Source organism: Zootermopsis nevadensis, unplaced genomic scaffold (genome assembly GCF_977971745.1).
Source record: "Zootermopsis nevadensis isolate Lab colony 2312 unplaced genomic scaffold, Znev_1.0 Znev_ptg000050l, whole genome shotgun sequence".
NCBI lineage: Eukaryota > Metazoa > Arthropoda > Insecta > Blattodea > Termopsidae > Zootermopsis > Zootermopsis nevadensis.
In genome coordinates, this window is record NW_028259182.1 from 721,341 (window position 1) to 743,251 (window position 21,911).

General features: G+C 35.9%; 2 protein-coding genes and 1 long non-coding RNA gene across 6 annotated transcripts; all 3 read left to right on the plus strand.

Moving 5' to 3' along the window:
- The first annotated feature begins 13 nt into the window (after window positions 1–13).
- LOC110837051 (uncharacterized) lies at window positions 14–13,560 on the plus strand. 4 transcript variants are annotated; one of them, XM_022078820.2, is made up of 6 exons: window positions 14–169; window positions 4,056–4,127; window positions 7,153–7,298; window positions 8,649–8,714; window positions 10,508–10,690; window positions 11,756–13,560. In XM_022078820.2, exons 1-6 carry the CDS (start codon window positions 154–156, stop codon window positions 11,936–11,938), a joined length of 666 nt encoding a protein of 221 aa, XP_021934512.1. In that variant the 5' UTR covers window positions 14–153; the 3' UTR covers window positions 11,939–13,560. The 4 variants fall into 4 exon arrangements, with proteins under 4 accessions (XP_021934512.1, XP_021934513.1, XP_021934514.1 ...); XM_022078821.2 differs by having other exon boundaries at window positions 4,056–4,121; XM_022078822.2 differs by lacking the exon at window positions 8,649–8,714.
- A 993-nt stretch (window positions 13,561–14,553) lies between these two features.
- LOC147871520 (uncharacterized) lies at window positions 14,554–17,822 on the plus strand. The gene is made up of 3 exons (XR_015538731.1): window positions 14,554–16,246; window positions 17,109–17,162; window positions 17,690–17,822. It is a non-coding gene; the product is annotated as an uncharacterized LOC147871520 (long non-coding RNA).
- Window positions 17,415–20,908, plus strand: LOC110837053 (TIM double twin CX3C motif protein). The gene is made up of 4 exons (XM_022078823.2): window positions 17,415–17,827; window positions 17,960–18,100; window positions 20,283–20,360; window positions 20,629–20,908. The coding sequence occupies exons 1-4, from the start codon at window positions 17,741–17,743 to the stop codon at window positions 20,755–20,757; spliced, it is 435 nt and encodes a 144-aa protein (XP_021934515.1). The 5' UTR covers window positions 17,415–17,740; the 3' UTR covers window positions 20,758–20,908.
- The last annotated feature ends 1,003 nt before the right edge of the window (window positions 20,909–21,911 follow it).

Here is a 21,911-nt window from a genome sequence, read left to right on the forward strand (position 1 = left end):
AATCAGGTTGCGGTCGACATTCTTTGGACAATCTATTACGGAATCAATGACAAGGCGCTAGTGTTTCTACTTTCGAGCATCCATTAAGTGTCGCAAGCAAAAAACGTATATCCTGTACTTTTCAAAGTAGTTTATCGTTAACTATATCTCATAATGTCCGAGAAGAAAGGTATGTTTGGTTTTTATACAAAGTATTTGAAATCTGTGTATGTATTGTAATACCTGTAATGTGTCGGAATAAAAGTTAAATTTGCCCGTCTTATTCGCATAGTTTTCCTTAACGCCCAAAATAAGTACGATGCTGGCCTAAATACTTTTATCTTGTTTTATAGTGTTTCATTATTTATCAGTATGAATAAGATTCAACAAAACAATACGAATGGGACGTTATTATAAATGTTTAATTTCTGACGATGAGGTAATCAATACTTTTGGATAAACAAAATGGCCCCTTCGTTTAACCTGTCAAATGGTTTTGAGAATTTGCATACGAAGTATTTGAAGGCTTAAATGTTATAAGAGCCAGCAGTGAATGAAATATGCATAAATAATTTTTGGCCAAACAATAGCATATGTCGGATTATATAATAGTGTATACCCAGGTTTGAAGTGATATATTAAGATTTAATGTGCTGTATCCAGCAATGGACAGAGCCAATATTTGTAGTCTGCTCACAGCAATGATTTATGCAATCTTACAGATGAAATAGGATTTAACGTGTGTTTTTGGTGCTGCTTTTTGTTGTCTTTTTATTTCAGAGGGATACTCTCGTGCACTAAAAGAGCCATTCACATTTGCCTACTTGGCAAATTTGACATGATGCGGGGCTCAGCTTGACACTGACACAGAGAGAGAGAGCTAATAATACATTTAAAAAAAACTTTGTCCAGGGTAAACATTGTATAATTATTCCTTGCAGCTTTCCTGTTGTGGATGTTTCTTGGCGGGGATAATCTCGTTGGCCTGTACTAGAAAAGTGGCAGCGTATTTAAACACAAAACGTATTCTTCCTCTACGTGTTATTCCGAACTGGCTGGCTGCTTGTCTTTATCATTCTCCTTCACTAGATATCTCCTTAGTGTAGCAAATTGGAGTGCGTGCGTGCAAACGTCTGTTACTTATATTTATTTTTCTCGTCTGAAATATGATGTGAGAAATTTTGCATGGGCAGAAAGTAGGAACTGACAGTAAGTTATGACCCGGGAAGCTGGGACTCCCTCAGGCTTAAAAATTTTGTGATTTTAGCTGTCAGTTAGCACCTGTCGTATATGTGATGGTTGTCAGTTCCTGCATTCTGTAACTGATTTTGCTGTACGGTAGTTTTTGATGGGTTTTTAAAACGACATGTCACCGTGGTGTTATTTGGCACTCATATCCTCAGCTACAAAGCCCACTGGCAGGAACACCAGAGCTCAGGAATGACTGGTACATCTGAAGCAAGAGCTCACTCTACCTGGTAATGCTTGCAGAAATATGGTACCAAGCTGTCATCAAATCTAGTTTTCCTGCCATTTTATATATGATATAATTATTTTTTTATTTTAATGGCCAGGCAATTTGCATAGCAGTTTTAAGTGACTAACGTAATTTGCAGTTGGTTGGTTGTTCCATGTGACAATTGGCAGTTATTATATTTAATTTTGCAAATTCTTCAGTCTTGTTATGAGCATGTGTAGATTGTTACATATACTTTGGTGGATTTTTGAATTTAGCATGCATATGTATTTACATTTATGAATCACTGCTTTTGTAATGCTTTATTTTTTAAATATGTACAGTATGTTAAAAGTAATGGCTTGCATGGTTATTTTGTTTTAAAGGAAACCTGGAATCTGCTTGTATTAAATTTTCTTGTTCTTTTGTAACATCTTTGAGATACCTCAACCTCCCAAGATGTAGATTCCAGGATTTGCATGCCAGCCTGAAAATATTTTGCATGGTCTGTTCTTATACTGTCAGATTGGATTGCATGGCCACAGCATGTAGTGACAGCATATTATATGATAGAGCCTGATATATCCTTTTCCATAGACAAATAAAAGCTTCTTGCAAGCTTTCTTTAGTGTTGTATCCAGTTTTCTTTGCTGGTGTACTTAACAATAGTGCCCCTAATTGTGATTCATGAACTGAAATATGAGACTTGGAAGTATAATTGGAAGAAGAAGAAAATTGGAACAGTCTTAGTCTTGGTGTAGGTGATATTGATAAAATATGCCCCTCACTACCATGTTAGAAAGCAGATCTTGTTTGCACAGAAAAGAAAATGATAATTAATTGTGCTGTTGATAGCAGTGCAATTGAAGTAGCAGACTCTGTTCTATAAACTGTTGTCTTGAAGTTCACTGAGGATATTTGCAGGTGACTTGCACAAGCATGTTTTGTTTGTTAAGTACATATAGCTCTTGCATGTTCTCACCTTTTATGTATGCAAGGTTGTACCACCTGGTTGCTCTATAATTACGTTCTATGTCAAGGACCATAATTTCTTCAGTAGAACCCCAGGGAGGTACAGCAGTGCATAAAAGTAGTTTGATGCAACAAACTTGAGTTGAAGCAAATAACTTTGCTTGAAGGACTGTATATATGAGATTTCCCTCAGCTCAGCCTGTAGATTTTGTGCTTCATTTTATCTCATTGCTTTGGAACAAATTGTTAAAGTAAAGTATAGAAAGATTATGAAAGAAAGCTTTAGTTAACACATTTCATTCAGAATTAAATGACTGAGCTGATGGTAGTCGAATGTTGTGAAGCACAGTTTTGGAATTTCATTGCTTTGTTGATAATTAATTGGCACTGGTTACATAAATTAGTGACACATTGTTTCCAGAAATAAAATGAAGAGCTGCATTGTGATTCCTTATAATTTGGAACATCTTTGCTACTAGTGCCAGTTGATGCCAACTAGTGTAAATTGCACAGTTGCATGATACCAGTTACTTTAATTTTTATTGTCACATAGTCTGTTGGATGCCTCATAGGTTGAGTCTAGTTATGCATGTGTATGCATGAATTACAGTGGCACATGGTAATAGTTTGGTTTTATTTGTATAGTTCTTACTTTTGTAGTGTGGCATGAATATTTTTGCTGAGGCTTGGGTTTATTTTATATAGTGGTGTGGTCTGCAAAAAAAGATAGTTCAAAATTTTATTTTATCACATTCATTCCCTTTATAATTTTTATTCCATTTATTTTTACTTTTTCCATGTGGGCTGTTCCAATTGGCAGGCGTTTTGAAAGCAGATTTTTTAAGTGTTTGTCGCACCTAGATGTGTTTTGGTGTCAACGTCAGTTAATTTAAGCAGTTTTTAAAAGTAAGATAAAAGTAAATAAAGACATTTATTTAAGGTGAACCAGTTGTGTAATTTTTGTTGAAATGTTAAGGATTTCTAAAGTTTATGATTCTTCCCCCTCACCCTTAAGACCTTTATTGTAAATGACTCATAGTCTACAGATTCTTGCACAGAGTTGAGTCACAAACCTCTAAATTTTTGTGTCCAATATGAAATTCGTAGTTGGCTTCATTCCCATGTCAAGGTGTTTGCCATTTCTCCAACCAGTAGTGTGTCTCATTGTCTTGCTCCTTGGTGTTCAGTGCTTATACTAGATATTGGTTACTGTACCTGAAGGCTCCTATGAATTAGCATCTTTATCATCTCTGTATATCTGATTTGTGAGCCTGTTTCATTTCGTTTGTTATTAGTTAGTAATTCTACTTTAAACAAATCACATGAGAGAATGTGATATCAGTAGTAAAAAGCTGTGGATTATTCCAATATGCATTCCAAAAAGTGATATGAATAATGAAGATGCTAACATGTCATAACCTTGCAATATAAGGTTGGCAGTACTGAGCACCACAGTCACTTTCCTCATTCTCATGGTTCTCTCTGCTTTTCAACATTTTATGGTTCACTCTTGACTTTCCGTTATAATTTTTGTCTGTCTCCCCCCCACCCTCTACCTGCCATATAAACTTGTCTGTATGCTTTTACTTGCTAGGATTGTGCCACTTACCTGATGGCCACTTACGCTCAGTTGTGTATTATGTTTCAGCTTACCCTGTAGCTGGTCAGCCTCCAGCAGGTTATGTGCCTGCTCCTCCTCCAGGAGCCTATGGAGGTGAGTGTAAGTCTTCACTTGTACCTAAGAGACCTACATGACAGTGATATTTTAGATTCTGTGTGTGTGTGTGTGCATGCATATGCACATACACACATGCACTCAGACTTGTACCACACACTATAGTTATATTATATTTGTAATTCTTCTTTGGTGCAGTTTCTTTTATTAAGGTTGAAATTTCTTTCAACTTTATTGTCAGTTCATACATGTTTGCTTGATCTCATGTCTAAAACAATTCCTGGATCTTATGAAACAAACATTAGTGTGATGCATTTGAGTCAAAGTTTTCAGAATACAATGTTTATGTGAGTGAAAATATGAGGTGTGTGTATATGATGATTTGAGTTTGTTCTATTAGTTGGTTCTATTTTGAAAGCAGCTGTTTGTTCAGGATTGTAATATATATTAGTTTATCTATGATATTGAATTTGTTGAAATCTTTTCTCATTATGTTAGGCAGCCAAGCAAAGGGACAAAAATATCTTGTCTAAGAATTTTTACAGAAGTGTTATGCACCCTGGAAATTTGTAGATTATGTTCATTTACATAGTAACAGTAAGCAAATATATTACTGTTATTTTTTAGTATTGTGCAGATATCCTTTCAGTAGTATCATGACAGTCAAATCTGTGCAAAGGAAGACATCTTGTTCATCCATACCCCATACATTAAACATCTGTTGTGTTTCTGCATCATAGTACAATTTTAGTGGTGAAAAGTTATTTCAAGACTTAATCAACGAACTAGATGGCTTACAGAATCCAAAAGTTCATCACTGAATTAACACAAGTCCTCCACCGGTCCCTGTCCTGGGCCACAAAGAGTTTGTCCAGTTCCAAGGCTTCATTAATTTTTTTGTAACAATACAGTTTTTTGTGGTAAACGGTTGTTGGCCTCATGCCCAACCCCCAAGATGGAGAACCACTCCTTGAAGAATGTCCACAACTGCTTATTCAATAGATTCACAGCTAACCTCCATAACTGGGGGCTGTTCCTCCATCCTAACCTGAAAGACACCATGCTGTGGTGACAGGGACCCACCAAACATGGATTTCAAGGCTTACAGATTTTTAATAGACCCAAAATGAAAATGAAGGTCAGAAGAATTGACCATGTAGTTTTCTCATTTTACTGAAATTTAATGTGACTTTCTATCTCAGACTTGGAATTTTTATATAAGTATTGTGGGTTTGTTACAAAATGCTTCACTTGGCACCTATGCTTGGCTGCCAGTAATTTATATATGTCTTGCAAGTAGTGTCACTGAAAAGAACAACATTTAACATTTACATTAAAATGTTACATACTGTATAAATGCTTATTTTTGTTTATTTTGTAGAACAATATGGCTGATACAGGATTTATTGAAGAACAAATAAATGATTTTGACAGTATGTGATAAAACTCTGAGGCTGAGTTATTCTCAAATAGTGTTGGCATTGAATGTGCTTCAAGAGTCTGTTTAATCCAATTCATGTCCTCAGGGCGTGTTTACCCTGGTGGAACTTTGCATTCCAGTAGTTATACCTTTACAGTCTTTTTCTGTCTCATCTTTATTGTATGGTGCTTGGGCAATCTAATAACTTTACTTTTATATTCCATTTTGCTTATTTGTTTAATATGCTCCACCAAACCTCTATGCATATTACCTGTGTCTCTTTTATTAGCTGATGTCAATATTTGTAGATAATTTTTTCAACAAACAGTTTGATTTTATTCTGGGTATAGATTTTATCAGTGGGGGTTCTTTTTGTAACCCCTCCCCCCCCCTCAACACATTTAACACATTGTATGCATTATGCAAAAGGAAAAAAACCCATTCTTAAGTTACTGCCTGACATTCTTTTAAATGGTATGGAATGTAATTCATTGACACCATTTTATATATGATTAAGGAATTCATGTATGAATATATAGGAAAACAAAAAAGTAGTCACCATATATTGCATAATATAACTGGAGTGCCATTGATGAGTGGGGAAAAAAATCTTGAAAGTAAGGTAATTTTGATAAGGCCACCAAATTGGGGTTGTGTAGTAGGTTTTAGACCACTTGGAGTGCTCATGAATTAGGCTCATTTTACCCATAAATACTGAAGTGTTTAACATGGTAAGTTGTATTGTAGGGCCTTGATTTTTAATTTTTTTTTAAGTTATATGGTCACTTGGGTTGAATTGTCTCATGATGAAATAACGTGCAGTTGGTTCCATAAGACAGGAAACAGTGAGGCTGTTGCTGTTTTGAAGTATGTGGCATTTGATGGCATTAATTGTAAGTGTGGAAATGTTTCTTTAAAAGAAACCCAAAAGGACAGACATGCTTGCCTCAAACTACATTAAACAAATATTAAACAGTGTATGCTTTCTTTACTAAAAAGAATCTCTTGTTTGAATCTTGTTTAACCCTTTCAGCTTGAGACAGTGTAGAATTAAGTACAGGCCTACATTTTGGTAAATGAGAATGCATATAAGTTGTACAGTTTGTTCTCAGTATTTGTCATATTAGGGTACAAAGCCACAAATAATGTGATTGTTTGCTAATTACACTGCTGTTTGCAAGAAGTAATTCTCTTCAATATTTGCCTTGTTTTTCCCATGCCTGTATTCAGTAAATTTAGCATTATTACATCAGGCATTCCTCTCAACCCCCCCCCCCAAAAAAAAAAAAAAAATGACAACACCTATTGAGGTCATAGCTGACACACATTTTTGTTTGACCTTGATTGTACATTCTTTGTCTGTCCAGCTTGCCTTGGTACTGAAGCCATGTTATGTATGAAGATAAAATTGTCGTCATAGTGTGAAATTTAGCAGGTTCAGAAACAGTATTTGTAAGTTTTTAACTAGAGAATGTCACATAAAAGAATATGCAGTTGCTCTCTGCTTTTGTTTGCCATGTGAGGTACTTTATGTTACAGGAACCAGAGATTGTTGCTGCTTGATATTACCTTGGAATGTAATTTGTGTATCTGACCATGTGAATCTCCAGTTTAAAATATTAATGCAGTTCAAATGTGTTTGTTTCTTAGTTCCAGGCGCAGGTGCTCCATATGGAGTGTTCCCATCACAGGCGCAACTTTATGCTGCAGCTGCTGCAGCCCAGGGTCCACCACCAACTTATGACCAGTCTTTGGCACACCCTGCTGCAGCCACTGCTGCTGCTGTGAACCAGCAGGTGACTTTTAGAACCTTGTGTTAGCCACTTTACACAGAGACAAAAATCTATGTGACAAGTGATGCCAGGCACATTTTCCAAAGTTTATGTGATCAGTAAATGTAATATCTGTCGGCTTTAGTAACAATATGAACCAATACTCTCATGATTGATGTTTTAATATGTCTTGAAATGTTTGTGTAAGGTATAAGCAAGAAGAGGTGTAGAGACTATCCATATATGTGCATGTTTTAGGTTTGCAATTATTAAAATATTCCACTGAATTTTATTCTCGGAATAAAACATATTTACTCATCTCTTGGTCTGTGAGTAAAGAATCATTGCTGACTAGCAGTAGATTGTTTCATGCCCTGGCCCACAAATGTGTGTTTTATGTTTTTTTTTCTGACAAGTTGCACTTCCATCAAGTGAATTAAGTTGTTCATTTTTCTGATTCATTTATGTTAGCCATTATTATCATGCATTGTCCAGGACATTTTGGAGTGATTGAAACTATCGCAAAGTGTCATGGGACATGCAGTTATGAACACTGTAATTCATATAAATTTAACGCTTTACCGCCCTTTGGTAACCACATGTACCACCTGCTTTAACAATCAATAACTCTGCATCTTGCACACTGAGTGAATTTATGGATTTCGTATTATTCTCATAGTAAAGAGCAATTACTTTATTTAATTTTAACAAATTGATCTTTGTAATGGAAAAGTGTTTTGTTTTCTTTGAGGTTAAGAATTGAATTTTTAAATATCATTTATTCAAGCTTTTGCTGCAAGGATATAATGCCTTCTGTAGTTTGACGATAAAATTATCAACTAAAAGTTCCAGTTTTTATATACCACTAGAGAAGAAATTAGGAAGATTGTGTAGAAAGAATGTTCTGTGTGAGGGTCCCAGTATACTGTAAAATATTAACTCATAGTAAGAAGATGGTTAGAGGGAACCCAAAAATTGGGGAATTTATGTTTCTCTGTGCCCAAAATAGACTGACTATAACTAGAAGAAGAAGCCCTCCAAAGGAAAGGAGTATGTTTTGTAATAGTAGTGAAGCACCAAGTTTGTCTGCTACTGGAAAATATTGCGATGGTGTATTGATTGTGGTAAAGTTGAATAACGTAGTGAGTTTAAATAAGTTCTGAGAAGAACTTACAAGTGCTTCCATTTGCATTACTTACCTGAATAAAGGATGAGGTTTTTTCTGTATTTGGGCATCTGGAAAAAAAAAAAACAAGTGTCCTACACTTGTATACTCAGATAATACTGTGCTGGAGTCAGTGTATTCACATCACCATAGTACTCAGAAGATAATGCTTTAGAATGGGTAATGCAGCTGTTCTCTTTCATTTCAAGGTCAAGGAAGCGTGCTTACAGTGTAGGAAGTGCCATGCCAGCAGCAATCAGGAGTTTTGTTCTATGGTTGGTATTGTGTCATTATTGAAGCTTGGCTTGAATACATGTACATGTTGTGTCCACATTTATTTGGGGAAGAGCAGAAATATAGAAAACCATGATCTAGATCATAAATGACCATGCTGAAAAAAGATGCTCTGCAATGTCACGGATATAAAAATGTGTGTTGCAGGTACATATAACCCATAAAAGCCATCTGTGGGTAAAATGCAGAGTTACTGACATTTACCCTGATGATGCAGACAGTTCTCAGAAACATCCGATTTTAACCCAGCTTTGATGCAGCTGGTTATCAAAGAAGATTTTGCTGCATAGTTATTGATTGTTAAAGCAAATGGTACTTACAGTTATCACAGGGCTGTAAAGGGTAGATTAACCTTTACTGTGCTCTTTTAAGTCACCAGTTTACATCTCTGCTAGACCAAGTTCTTTTTGTGGGTATTTAAATTTCTGTGTGAACTTTCACAAATAATTGATATCTCAGGAACTATTTTAACAAAATCAACAGAATAATATTAAACCTAATGAAGTAAAACATAATGGGTCAATATATGAAATCAGTATTCTAGGTATGAATTCTAAAATGTACCTATACTTTGTAAAAATGGTGATATAAAATTGCTGTTCTTACTTGTGTGTCCAGAAAATCATCGCATTTGTATCTGTTGCTGCTCCTATTTATCACAAATCAAGTTTTGTTTGATATTCTTCAAAGCAAGGATTCCCATACTCTGCTTGACACAATTATAATTTGGCCACTTACACACTCTATGCACTGAACAAACATGGCAGTATGTTGCCTTTTCCTGGTCAGTGCTGGCTATGTCTTGGTTTAAGATGATCCAGTTTTGTGGCTGTGGAGTTTGGTCCTCTAACCATGGGAAGATGAAAGCACCTGAGTTTTCTGGCTTCATATATCAGATTTATCACCAAGAGAAGCCAGAAATCTTGCTTTGGATACTTAACCCCATAAGTTGACTACAAAATCCAGGTATTGAGAATTGCAAGGTCAAACTGGATATGAAAAAATAGTTTCTTTGTTCGCTTGAAAGTACGTTGACTGATTGATTAGCTATTTACCATTTGATTGTGATTGTCAACATACACCATATGCATGTTGTAGCTCTTGATGATGGCTGGTGTCAGTGCATTTGGGTAACTCCTGTGAAATAGAACATTAGTACGTCGTGGAGGTTCCCGTTTCAACTGTCTACTGGTCCCAGGTTGAGGGTCTTGTTCAAGTTGCTGCTCTCCTTGTTCATCTTCTGTGTCACTTGGCTTGCAGTAGTCTTCTGAATCACTGTCTAGTGTATTTCCCATTCAGTGTCAACACTGTCGAACTTCCTTTCTGCAACCATGACTTCTTGGTCTAAAGACAGAGTAACTAACTTCAGTCTTCTTCTGAACTCAACAACAACAAAACAAACCATTTGCCTTAGCATTGCATCATGTAAGTTCATCTTTAAAAGTCTAACAGACATATAAAGCAGAAGTTGTAAGTCCTGAACTCTGGAGCAACAAATCAGCTGATATATTAGTTGACCTTTAGGTTCCTGTGCGTGTTTGTGTGAAACATAGCACTGCTATGTCTCCAGGAGGATGTGACCTGCATTCCCTCACTCACCAGCTGACACAAAAGATCAAAGAAAGGCTAGTAAGGGATTCCCAAGCTTGTGGCCAGTTAACTGGCTATATACATCTGTGAAGTTCATATACAGTAGCCAGTATACTGTCTGCAGGTATTTAAGAGATAGAATACCAACACGGTTTACTGATGGACTTGCATTGTATGTTTGCAGATGTATGCACAGAGTGCTGCAGCTGCACAGATGTATGCAGCTCAAGGTTATCCTGGATATCTGGGATATCCTACAGCAGCTGCTGCATACAGTCCTATGCAGGCATACTATCCATCTCTTGCAGCTGCATACTCTTATCCAGGCATGCAGCCTGCCCAGCTGCGGCCCACAATCATGGTTCCTGTAAGTTCTCACACCTGGCCGTTTTAAATACATTCCAGGCATAAAAATACTTTACAAAAGAAGATTAATTTGAAGACATTTTATTTTACATTTTTTGTTTTCACCTTGATCTCATTTTTTATGAGTAGACATAGGTGTGCGTGTCTGCATGAGTGTGTACTTACATAAACTAAAGCGAAATGTAATATATATATTATAAAGTAAGGAATTATTGTTGTGTTAATATCTGCCATCTAATTGCCTTTCATGTAAATATTAGTATAATGGGGGTCCACAGTGGCTGCGCTGTCTGAGGCATGGGCCTTGTGCCGATTTGTCGCTGGGGCCGTGGGTTTGAATCCCACTCAAGCCATGGATTGGATATTTGTCCATGTATTTCTGTGTTGTGCTGTCCTGTGTACAGGTAGAGGCCTTGCGACGGGCTGATCCCTCGTCCAAGGAGTCCTACCAAATGTCTATAAATCGAGCCAACGAAAAGTTGGGACCTGCAGTGCTCAGGCACTTGAAGAACGGATCGTTCCCAGTATTTGTATAATGACCCTGATGTGCACTACTAATTCACTCTATGGTCATTGACAAGGAGTTTTTAAAGACAGTATAAATGTTACTGATTGTATGATCAGAAAATTGTGATGGATTACTTTTAAAAGAATAATGGTAATATGTAGCTGTGGTGGAAGTCTTGCTGATTTGACTTACCATGGTGACACAAGTGTTTAAACCAATGATCTATGTAGAGGCCGCCTGTAGTATATATCTGTGATCATTAGACTTTCACATTTTAACATTACAAATTAGAAATAAAGCTGGCAGAGTGAGAGGATCTTTGCATACATGTGAAATATAGTCCAAAGTCACATTAACATTGATGATGTCAAATAAAATTAAAATTGCAATGTGTGTTTCAGATGTTAAAAATTAGTTAAAATATACATCACTTCCTCAAATGGAAACTTACTATATTGTATCTGTCTGGTATCTAGAGCTTTCTGTTACTTGGAAGTATGTGATGTGATTGTTCTGTTTTGTGTATCTATTCTGAATGATTGTGTGTTTATCCTCCAGAATGGCTTTGATGCTGGAGCACGATTTGATGGAATTGCACAGCAAGTACTGCCACCAGCTCCACCTGGTGTTCCAGCAAATGCTGCACAACTGGCAGCCATGGCAGGTCATAATGTTGCACTCTCTCAAAAAAAGGGCTCATTCCTGGCTGGAGGCAGTGATGGAGGATATACCTTTTGGTAGATGGTGTGGTTGTTGGATAGGCATGCAGCGGGCTAGTAGCAACAGAGAGCAGGGAGGTGGGCGGTGACATCCAACAAGCACCAATATTTGTATAGACGTTTTTTAACATCCTAATGTCTTCTTCTCATTCAGGCACATATCTGTGAGTGGAATACTCGTTATAATGTTTGGCTTCATACCGTGTGTCAGTAGTATCGTATACCGTCTGTGATTTTGTTTGTATAATATATGTGTTCAAAATTATTTGTCAGTAATTCCAAATTAATAGTGAGACTTATTTTCTTGGAGAGCTCATTACCTCTTGTCCCCTGCTGTGGAACAGTGGTGCCTTGATATCAAAAGTTTGGATGTTGGGACTCATTGTTAATTATATGAAATAGCTGGCTAAAAGTCAAATCACATTCTAGTAATGCTAGTTGTAATGTGTTTTAATGCCAGTTTGACAGTTCTTGAACAGGCTTCTCTTTCTAAACCTGGTGTTTGAGGTATAAGAGCCTTAAATGACTGCATTCCCGTACATAGAATATATACTCATCTGCCTCCTGGAATGAGTGAGATTTGGTTTTGGAAATTCTTGTTTTGTAAATGACAGTTGATGCCAGACTGCTAGGTTGCAACACTACACTGTAAGACATGTACTTTGAGGAAGAGGAAGACGTTAGCTGTAGACAGTTGTATTGTCCCAGGATAATATACATTCTTGTTATGTGAAAGTCTTACAAATATTGGTGCAGTTTTTGAAGGCATGTGATTTCATGATCAGAGATGTGATGACTTTGTTTTGTAATGTAGCCCCTGTTACTTTGACCCTTTAATTTGAAAATGAGCAAAGGGTTGTGACAGTCATTTATATTGATATAAAAATACAGTAATCCCTCATTTGTACTTCTACCTTTACTTGCAGCACTATGGATACTTCAGAGTTATTTAAAGCCATTAAGTCAGTTTGAGGGGAGTTACAGCTGCAGAGTGTTTATAGAATGTGTATAATCATTTAAAGAAGTGACGAAGGATGGGAAGTATATAGTGTTTGGATCTTAACCATACAATGAAATGACAATATGGACATATGGCTTACTCTTTCACATGATTAACATCTGCTTTCACTGCATAAGTTATTGATATTGATGATGAACGTTTCTTCTTTTTGTATAAAGAAGGAAAATCAATTGTTAATGTTGTTAAATTAATTTATTATACTCATTTGTTTCTTAAGAAGTTGCAAAGAAAATTTATAGACTAATTTGGCAGAGAGGCATTAGCAGTGACTGGAAGGTCAGATTATTACAAAATATTCAATTTTATTGTGCAGCAAAATAATACATGAGAGGAGGAGAGGGAATTGGTGGCTTTCTGATACTTGCAAGTATGGAATTGTATGTAGGGGAAGGAGTACAATTTTTGTTTTGCTAGAATATCAAATAGTTTTAATCAGTTTAAAGAAGCATGTATCTTATCTTTCTTCCCCTTGTTCAAGACTTGCAAGCCAGCCATCCGAACAATATAATTTCCCTTCTTTAATGATTGTTTTTTGGGCAAAATTAAGATAGAGACAGTGTAACAAAAAATTATGATGTAATACTGCAAAGAAATTTTAATAAAAATATAAAATCTTTTTTAAATGTGGCAGGATGTCATACAGGTGTAATAAACTGTCTTTACAACAATTTCAGTAGCAAAGATGCATTTCAAGTGCGTGGTTATAAAAGTACACATTTACATGAGTAGCAGTATTTCAGAAGACATGACTTGGGCAAAGGTTCTTTGTGGATTAAAGAGTTGATGGTAACAAACAATGTGCTAACCTACAAGCTGAAAAATCTGGAATGGTTAAAAAAGTGAATCTGTTGCCCTATATTTTTAGATGGAGATGGGCTGAGCCACAAATGGTTTGTTGTTTTTAAATTTGTCTTTCAGAATCTTTGGAATGGAATTAGAGCAGCCATGCTTAGAATTTCTCTGTTTTAATAAAGTGTGGGATAGCCCATTGTTCTTCCTAGGTGTTCAGTTGTAGGCACACAACACAAATTTTAACATTCAGCTCTTTTATTAATAAAACCAAAGTACCATTATATATATGGCTTGGTTTTTATATGTAGTTGCTTTAGCGAGGTGCAACTGGTCACCTTATCTCAGTTCTGAAGCACAGTTTTTTATTTTTACAAACACTGCCCCACCAAATTTACTATTTGAGCATTACTAAACCTGTAGCAGAATTAAAAGTTGTAATTACAGTTTTTATGATTTCCCAGCAATTATAATAAATTCCTAGAAAGAGATTTATTTAGTGGCATGTAGCAGTTAATTGCTTTACATAAACAGTGTAAGATACAAAAAAGTTATCAGAACAGCTATTTGGACTGATGATATTACAGTAATGACAGCTGTGTGCACCAAAATGTATGTGACTGTGACCTCATAGGTGCATTATTTCAGAATAAACAAACTTCAAAATGCTGTGAATCTAAGGGTATCAAACAGTCATCGCATGGCCCTCATTTATTTCTTGGCTAACTTTTAACATAATATAACTGGAACTGTTGCATAAATATTATTATTAGTGACAATAATCCACAAAAGTAACTGCAGTTATTGTCAGAAGAAACATTGCAGCAAGTGACTTGAAAACTCTTGATTTAGAATGTTTTATTTAAAAATACTGTATGTGGGTAGGGAGCTGAGAGTTAAATAAGAAGCTTAAACTCCTGTTATGTAACTTATATTTGGGTTTTAAATTTAGGAGAAGGCTCTTGTAGTTCCTGGTATCATCCCTAGTTTGCCTGTTGTATTACAGAACACAATCTTTCCTTATTTTTTATGTCTTCCCAAGCATCATCTTCCTGTGTGTAATATATTATGGAGCTGGGGACCAGGGGATTGTATCAGAGTTAATTCTTTCATGTTCTTTTCAATTCGTTTTGCAGTGTTGTAGAAGGGTTGTCATTTGTGAAATTTGTAGCTCTTATTGTTCTTTCATTTTAGTTTGTCTAAAACTCATTTCAGTTGATATGGAGTTTCTCTTACAGTCATTAGATCTGAATTGTATTTTGAGACACAAATTTCCAGTGACCTTCATGATACATTTGCTTACACAACTTCATGGCCAGATTGAATTGGCATGTAAACGCTAAAAAGTATAGAGAGAATCAAATTGAATTGTAACCTGTTAATTTAAATTTTGAGCCTAGAATCTCTGAATAAAATGTAGACTATTAAAGATGAATCCACAGTCCTTTATGCTGAAGTTTTGAAATAATCAGACAAGCAGCATAGTTTACATTTCCTTTATATTTTTACCCCCACTTTTCTAGTTCTTTGAAATATTGGAGAATTGATGAAATTAGAGGGGCAAAAATTTAACATACAACATTTAAGCTTCAGAATGGTGTAACCCTTGCGGTAATAAAGCCAGGACCCCCCTTTAAGCCGACAGCTGTATTACAAGCAGAATGGTCAAGTTTCTGACTACTGGTTCAAGAATACTACTAGAATTCTTTGTCAGTGCAGTGTTAAACACTCCTAGTTACTGAAGCAGGTAGATGAATGGCTGGGAATCAAAAAAGAAGTGTGTTCTAACATGAGTAGACTTGCAGGTGAGTTTGTGCCACTTTCGTGCTGAGATCTTTATTGCAAGCAGAACTTTGCCTTGCTGGCTCCTAGAGAGATGCCCAAATAGGATTAAATTATTTATGTAGTGCAGGTAAGAACGATTGAGTTGATGTGTGAACCAATGGCATACAAAGATAAACATATATAGTAAGGATCAAGGCCTCTAATGTTGAGCCAAACAAGAAAGATAACTCTGGTGGTAATGGTTCTGATTTATATTTGAGGTGTACCCAGTTTGAAGTGAATTGTAAACCTTGCAAAGAAGGTAGTTTAAACATAGTAAACATTAACTGAAACAACAGTTTTTACAATCTGACATTATATAATACACATCCACTACACAGCAAAATATGGTGTGTGTCACTGAGTGAAAATACACCAGCCAGACCAGTTTTCTTATGAGGTTACAATTCTTGAAAGTTCATGATACCCAGACCATTCTTTGAGCTGCAACTTTACCTGTCAGAGGGAAAAGAAATGGAATAGTGGGAATGTAGGTGAGCATAAAGTGGTATTGCTTTCTGAGATTTGAAGTTCTTCACAACACTGAGGGTGGAATGGTTTTTGGCATTGTGGACTTGGTACATGCAGTCGTTTCGGATAAATACTCTCTCCATCTTCAGGACTCTACACCAAAGAAGGAAGTCAGCACATATTTCCATACTGGAAGAATTAACAGCTTCGAAGCATGTTTGTCCTGTGAGCATACAAATTAAATGCAAGTTTTCAGTTTTGCCATACACATGCTATGAGATTATGGTTTTGACCAATGTAAGATGAGTTTCAGGAAAGAAAAAAAGTTGATATAAAATGTTTATATGCAGCTTTATCCTATGTAATATAAGCTAAACGGAACAGACGAGATTATCTTGGACAAAGGGGAAAGTAGGTGGCATGGCTTGCAGGCGAAGTATATATTATAGAAGCGATATAGATGAGTTTGCTTTATGTGAAACAGTACATGGTTGAAATGGATGTAGCTGTTTTGACATGGTTACTGTGAACGCTGGATGCATCCACTTGTTACTATTTAGAACCAGGTAAAGCTAGTTCACCTACATCTATATCTTTCTAGTGGTGATCAGGTTTTCCAACCAAAATTCTTGCACATATTTCTAATCTCCACAGCTTGTACTCCTTCCCCGATACTGTTAGGGTGATTAAATCGAGGAGAATGAGATGGGTACGACATGGCGGGACACATGGGGTGGGCAGGAGCGTTTACAAAGTATTGGTTTACAGGCCTGAAGGAAGTAGATTGCTGAGAAAATCTAGGCATAGATTGGAAGATAACGTTAAGATGGATCTCAGGGAGATAAGAATCAATGGAGTGAATTGGATGCTGCTAGCTCAGGATAGAGTTCGTTGGAGGGCTTTTGTTAACACGATTATGAATCTTCAGGTTCAAAAACAGAAAGTGGGCTATTTTTTGACAATCGACTTTTCAAATGAATTTCCTGTACCAGAGTATGTGAGTGAGTTTAAGGAGATCAGATATGCATAAAGAGTTTTTATTTCTCATCACCCGTTCGCTTAAACGTTATGTTTATTTAAATTTCAGGCAATATCGCAGTATGCTCCTCTCACATATTGGTATATACCAGTAGGTTCACAGGTAAGTACAACCCAGTCCAAAGACTTCCTCTCCATGAGAACGGATACTTGTAATCGTCATAGGCTTGACTTATCTATGGACATGACTAAAATTGTTTATGACATACATTGTATCTTCTATATTTCATTGTGCAATTCATTAATATTATATATGATATAAACCTGGATTACAATGTTATGTATGTGATCGTAGGTCTAGGTTGGCTATGGATTTGAAGTTTTTACGGCGGTGTGAAAGAAAAGGTCTGTCATATTGTAATGTGGTAAACTTTAGGCTACACAGTGTTATTCTGAGGAAAGTCTTTCGGTCTACATGGCCCTACAACCTAGAATACTATACGTTATTATCTCTGGGCATAGTTAAATAAGTAGATACAGATAATAAACCAAAGTTTTTATCTATGTTCTTATGTGCGTGAGGTGGTGATGGAGGGTGAACTGAAGAGAAGCAGTGGTAGACTGTAATACATTATTTAAATTGAATTTGAAATTATGTGTGGTATATTTCAAGCGCCGGTTAATTTTCAGCTTGAGTCTGTCAGAAATAAGTAATTGTGGGAAAAAACATTTGTCTCGAAAATGGTTGAAGAACAAAGAACACGTGTAGAAGAGGCTATGACGAGAATGGTCAATGAAGTCGATAAACTTCATTTACGAAAAATGCAAGTACGTTTTACAGTGTTTGGTCCTTGTAGAAAGATTTTGTCTGTAGCGTGTTTACCATTTTTATGGTTCTGTTCAAATTAAACCATTTGCCAATAGATACATCATCTTTAAACCACACCTTATATTTTCCAGGCAGATATGCATCGCTGTGCAGCAAATTGTTGTGATAACAATGATCTCTCTATAGAACGTGTGCATCAGTGTGTTGAAAACTGTTCTGTATCTTTAAACAAAGCACAAAAATATGTTCAAAACGAGTTTGAACATTTGCAAGTAAGTTGAGAAGGATGAGCATCTCCTTTGTGTTATATTTTGATATTTATTTTCCCCTTGTTTTATGTGTGATATATGAAGAACTTCGCAAAGTGTGTTTTATTTATAATTGCTGTGACCATAGAGATCTCAGACAATGCCTTGTCCATTATTTTCTGTTTCCCTGTGTTTGTTCTTTTCCTGCTCTGTTTTATATATTTTATGTCATTTGGTCTTCCCAGTCTACTCTTTAAGGTTACTATAAATGTTATAGCCATGCTGCCATTATAACCCATATTCATACAAATAAAAAATTTCATATAATTATTCTGCAAGAATTTGTACAGCCTTCTGTATATTTAACAAACTGCTGTAAATTATGAAGGTTTGGAAACTCATCAATGAAGTAGATGTGTTACAAAAGGAGTTTTTTAATGCCAATTAAAATTGTTTGCTATTAGTGGGTAGATTTGATTTTCTGGTAGCAGTTTAATTCTTTCATAGTATATGATGTTTAGGTTCACTGTAAGTATAGCTATTGGTCTGGAGATCAAGTCTTAATCATTATTACTAGTCATAAAAAACCAATGGATTTCTATCTTTATTCTGCCAAATCATTCGGAAATTGCTGATGGTCTTAGCAGACCTCTTAATAATTTTTCTGTCAGCTGTCTAGCATTTATAATATGGTGTATTAATGATAAGAATAACAAAATTGAAACTGTATTTAATTTGTTATGCAAGCATCTTTGCACTTCTGTGATCTCCAGACACTTTAAGAACCTTTGACATGAACTATTTAAAATTATCTTTCACATTGTTTTCACTTACGTGTTTATAATGTTTGAATTACATACATGAGTCTTTTGCGTGTGCATCCTTTTGCCTTCATATATTGCCAAACTTGTTACATTGTTATTTGTATGCTTAATACTAGCATAAAATCCCTATTAGAATTGAACTGGGAACAACTTCTTTTGTATCTCAATCCTTGCTATTTTTCTTACTTTGCCTTATCCCTGTTGTACCTTTACCTTTCTGTTCTCTCTCATATACTTCTTTTAAGTCAACATTATAAGATGTGACATAAAAACATATAATTAAAGGTAGTACAACTTAGTACTTTGTGATATAAATACAAATATTCTTCAAAATATACTATTATTAGAACAATGAAAAATATCAGTGATTATGTAATTTCAGTAATTTGCCTGAGGTATGTGCCTATTTAAATGTCTTGTCTGAGTGCATGCATAAATACCCACCCAACCATAATACAGTTACCGAACAAAAACATAACGTAAATCACAAGGGCACCTGGTCATTTGTTACTCTCCGATTTGGCTCTAGATTTTCAGTATGGCAGTGGACTTTCTGACTTCCTGGCCAAAATATTAGGTGTTGATATTCCACCATTTTTTTGAAAAATTCAGTTTTTTTTGTACATTTTTTGTTGTTCATAGTCTTGTAAGGACTGTGTCTACATGCAACCAGTGCCACAGTCCTTACCAGATCTACGAGGCCATATCTCAGATGCAGCTGCTGAAGTTGATGCAGCATTGTTACAGGACAAATGAAGGGAATTTATTTCATCCAGACATTTGTTGTGTAACTTGTGATAAATTTGAAACACTCTATGTAACTACAGATGTTAGTCTGTAACTAGTGTAATAGACCCACGGTGGTCTAGCGGTTAGAACGCTGGCCTTGTAATCATGGGGTCTCGGGTTCGATTCCCGGCGGTGCCCGAATTTATAACTTGTGTTGGGCAAGGCCGTGGTCTAGGCAACACAGAGTTTTCCTCCGTGGCATCCCAACAATTACTCCATTCACACACAGAAGAAGGCAATGGCAAACCACTTCTGGATCATCTGCCAAGAACGTATATGAACAGGTCCCAGTCCGAGAAGAGGATGGAAGGATCCTGTTCATATGGACTTGTCGTCAGACAGAACACTAAAAATAAAAAATAAAAAACTAGTGTAACTCTGTTAAACATGTACATGAAAAAGTCATAAATAATTGGTCTCTGTCCTGTAAAGATGTATCTGTAGTATATTTAGAACCTTAATTTGTGTTTTGATGGCTGTTCCCAGTCTTCCATAGCGTATAGTACATGCAAGAATGTATTCTCTTAATTTCTTTCTCAATGATGATATTTTCTAGCTTGTCATGGAAATAACCACACACACACTATTTTCAGAATAGATTACAAAGATGTATCATGCAGTGCAATGATGATATCCGGGATAAGATGGGGCCCAACCCTACTGATGCAGAAGTAAGTTATTTGTATTAGTATGACTACACTGTAGTGACTATGTGTGTTACATTTGCATGCACCTTCTATAGTGACTCTTTGAGCCAGGTAAGTCTGTGATGAAAATTGCATAATTCAGAATTAGTAATTTTTCATCCAAGGCACTTCAAGATTATTGAGGTTTTAAGGTATGCTCTTTCTCATTGTCATATGTAGAGTTCTCTTCAGCTACTTTATTGAGGCAGACCTAGCAACAGCCAAGTTATACTATGATTTTTAATTCTTTTAGGTGAGTCGATATAGCCAGGATTTTGAAAAATGTGCAGTGAAGTGTGTTGATGGCCACTTGGGTCTTGTGCCAACTGTTTTGAAGAAGATGAAGGAAGTTCTGGCACATGGTAGATACCAACAGCACTGAGGTAACCTGGAGATAGTAGTAAATGTTGTGTGAGCCTCTTTTTGTCTGTTGAGGACATTGGGTTACTGTTGGGTGAATTTGGTCGAGCACATCTGTATAATTATTTGTACTATAAACCTACTATATCATAAAATGTGTCATATTTATTGTATGTGTTGTATTCATTTCCCTTTTTAGATTGGGTTTGTAATGGAGGAAGGGGAGAAGCCATTAAGTTGGTTTTGTCTCATTCTGGCAAGCCAGAATTCACTGATTACACTGTCATAGGCATGTTTGGTGAACTATTTTCTATGGTAATTTGTATTAGTCCATTATAAATTGATATAACTTGGGTGTGCGTTAACCATCATTAGTTAATTAATGGGAGGTTTCCATGCTGAAGATTGTAGAAAAGGATAACGTGGTTCAGATAGTATGTCACAAATAGTCAAATTCTGACTTGAGATTTATAAACTTAGAGGCACTGCTATGGAAGGGTTCAGTGTTGCCATTTTAACTCTGATTACAATTTCAGTGGTACATTAGGAAAAACAATTGATGTTATGCGGATTTGGGTGAAGATAATGTTCTGAGGACAATTCATTGGAACCATCAGTTTAAATTATGGTTAACTATTTTTATGTGGGAGTATGGTAATTAAATGCCCAAACGACTGGACTGCTGGTAGGATTTTAACTGGAGTGTTTAAATAGTAATGGTATTAAGATTCAAATCTCTGACATGATGGGAGCCAGTGATAAGTTACAGCAGGGTTGTCAGCACTCACATACTCAAAGAAGCAATCTGACAATATCTGGAGAGAGAGAGAGACATTAATGTTTGTATTCTAATACATAAACTTAATGAACTCCTACAAAAAAGATCAACATTTCAGTGCCCTTAATGTATTAGAAACTGAGCCCTGATACAGAATTTTTTCTTGGAGCGACAATGTTAATTTCTTTCACTGTTGGAAATTTGCCTGTCATAAAATACAAATGTTGGTTCTGTGTATGTCTTTCTCAAAATATAGTTTTGTAGGATCCTGATCTTCCAGTACCTTTGCCTCCCTGCATATTCTAGAAACACCTGATGTACTCATGCACAGACTTTGGCTTCTTCATTCATCTTCAGACTTATATTTTTTAAAGATGTTATATAGGCTGAACATTATT

What these genes read in the sequence shown, in the direction of transcription:
- LOC110837051 (XM_022078820.2), top strand. An exon ending in CTGCTGCTGTGAACCAGCAG is followed by an intron (nt 7,299 to 8,648) that starts GTGACTTTTAGA and finishes TTTCATTTCAAG; the next exon opens with GTCAAGGAAGCGTGCTTACA. An exon ending in GGCCCACAATCATGGTTCCT is followed by an intron (nt 10,691 to 11,755) that starts GTAAGTTCTCAC and finishes TTTATCCTCCAG; the next exon opens with AATGGCTTTGATGCTGGAGC.
- LOC110837053 (XM_022078823.2), top strand. Translation starts at nt 17,741, where the DNA reads ATGGTTGAAGAACAAAGAACACGTGTAGAAGAGGCTATGACGAGAATG. An exon ending in ACGAGTTTGAACATTTGCAA is followed by an intron (nt 18,101 to 20,282) that starts GTAAGTTGAGAA and finishes CACTATTTTCAG; the next exon opens with AATAGATTACAAAGATGTAT. An exon ending in CCAACCCTACTGATGCAGAA is followed by an intron (nt 20,361 to 20,628) that starts GTAAGTTATTTG and finishes TAATTCTTTTAG; the next exon opens with GTGAGTCGATATAGCCAGGA.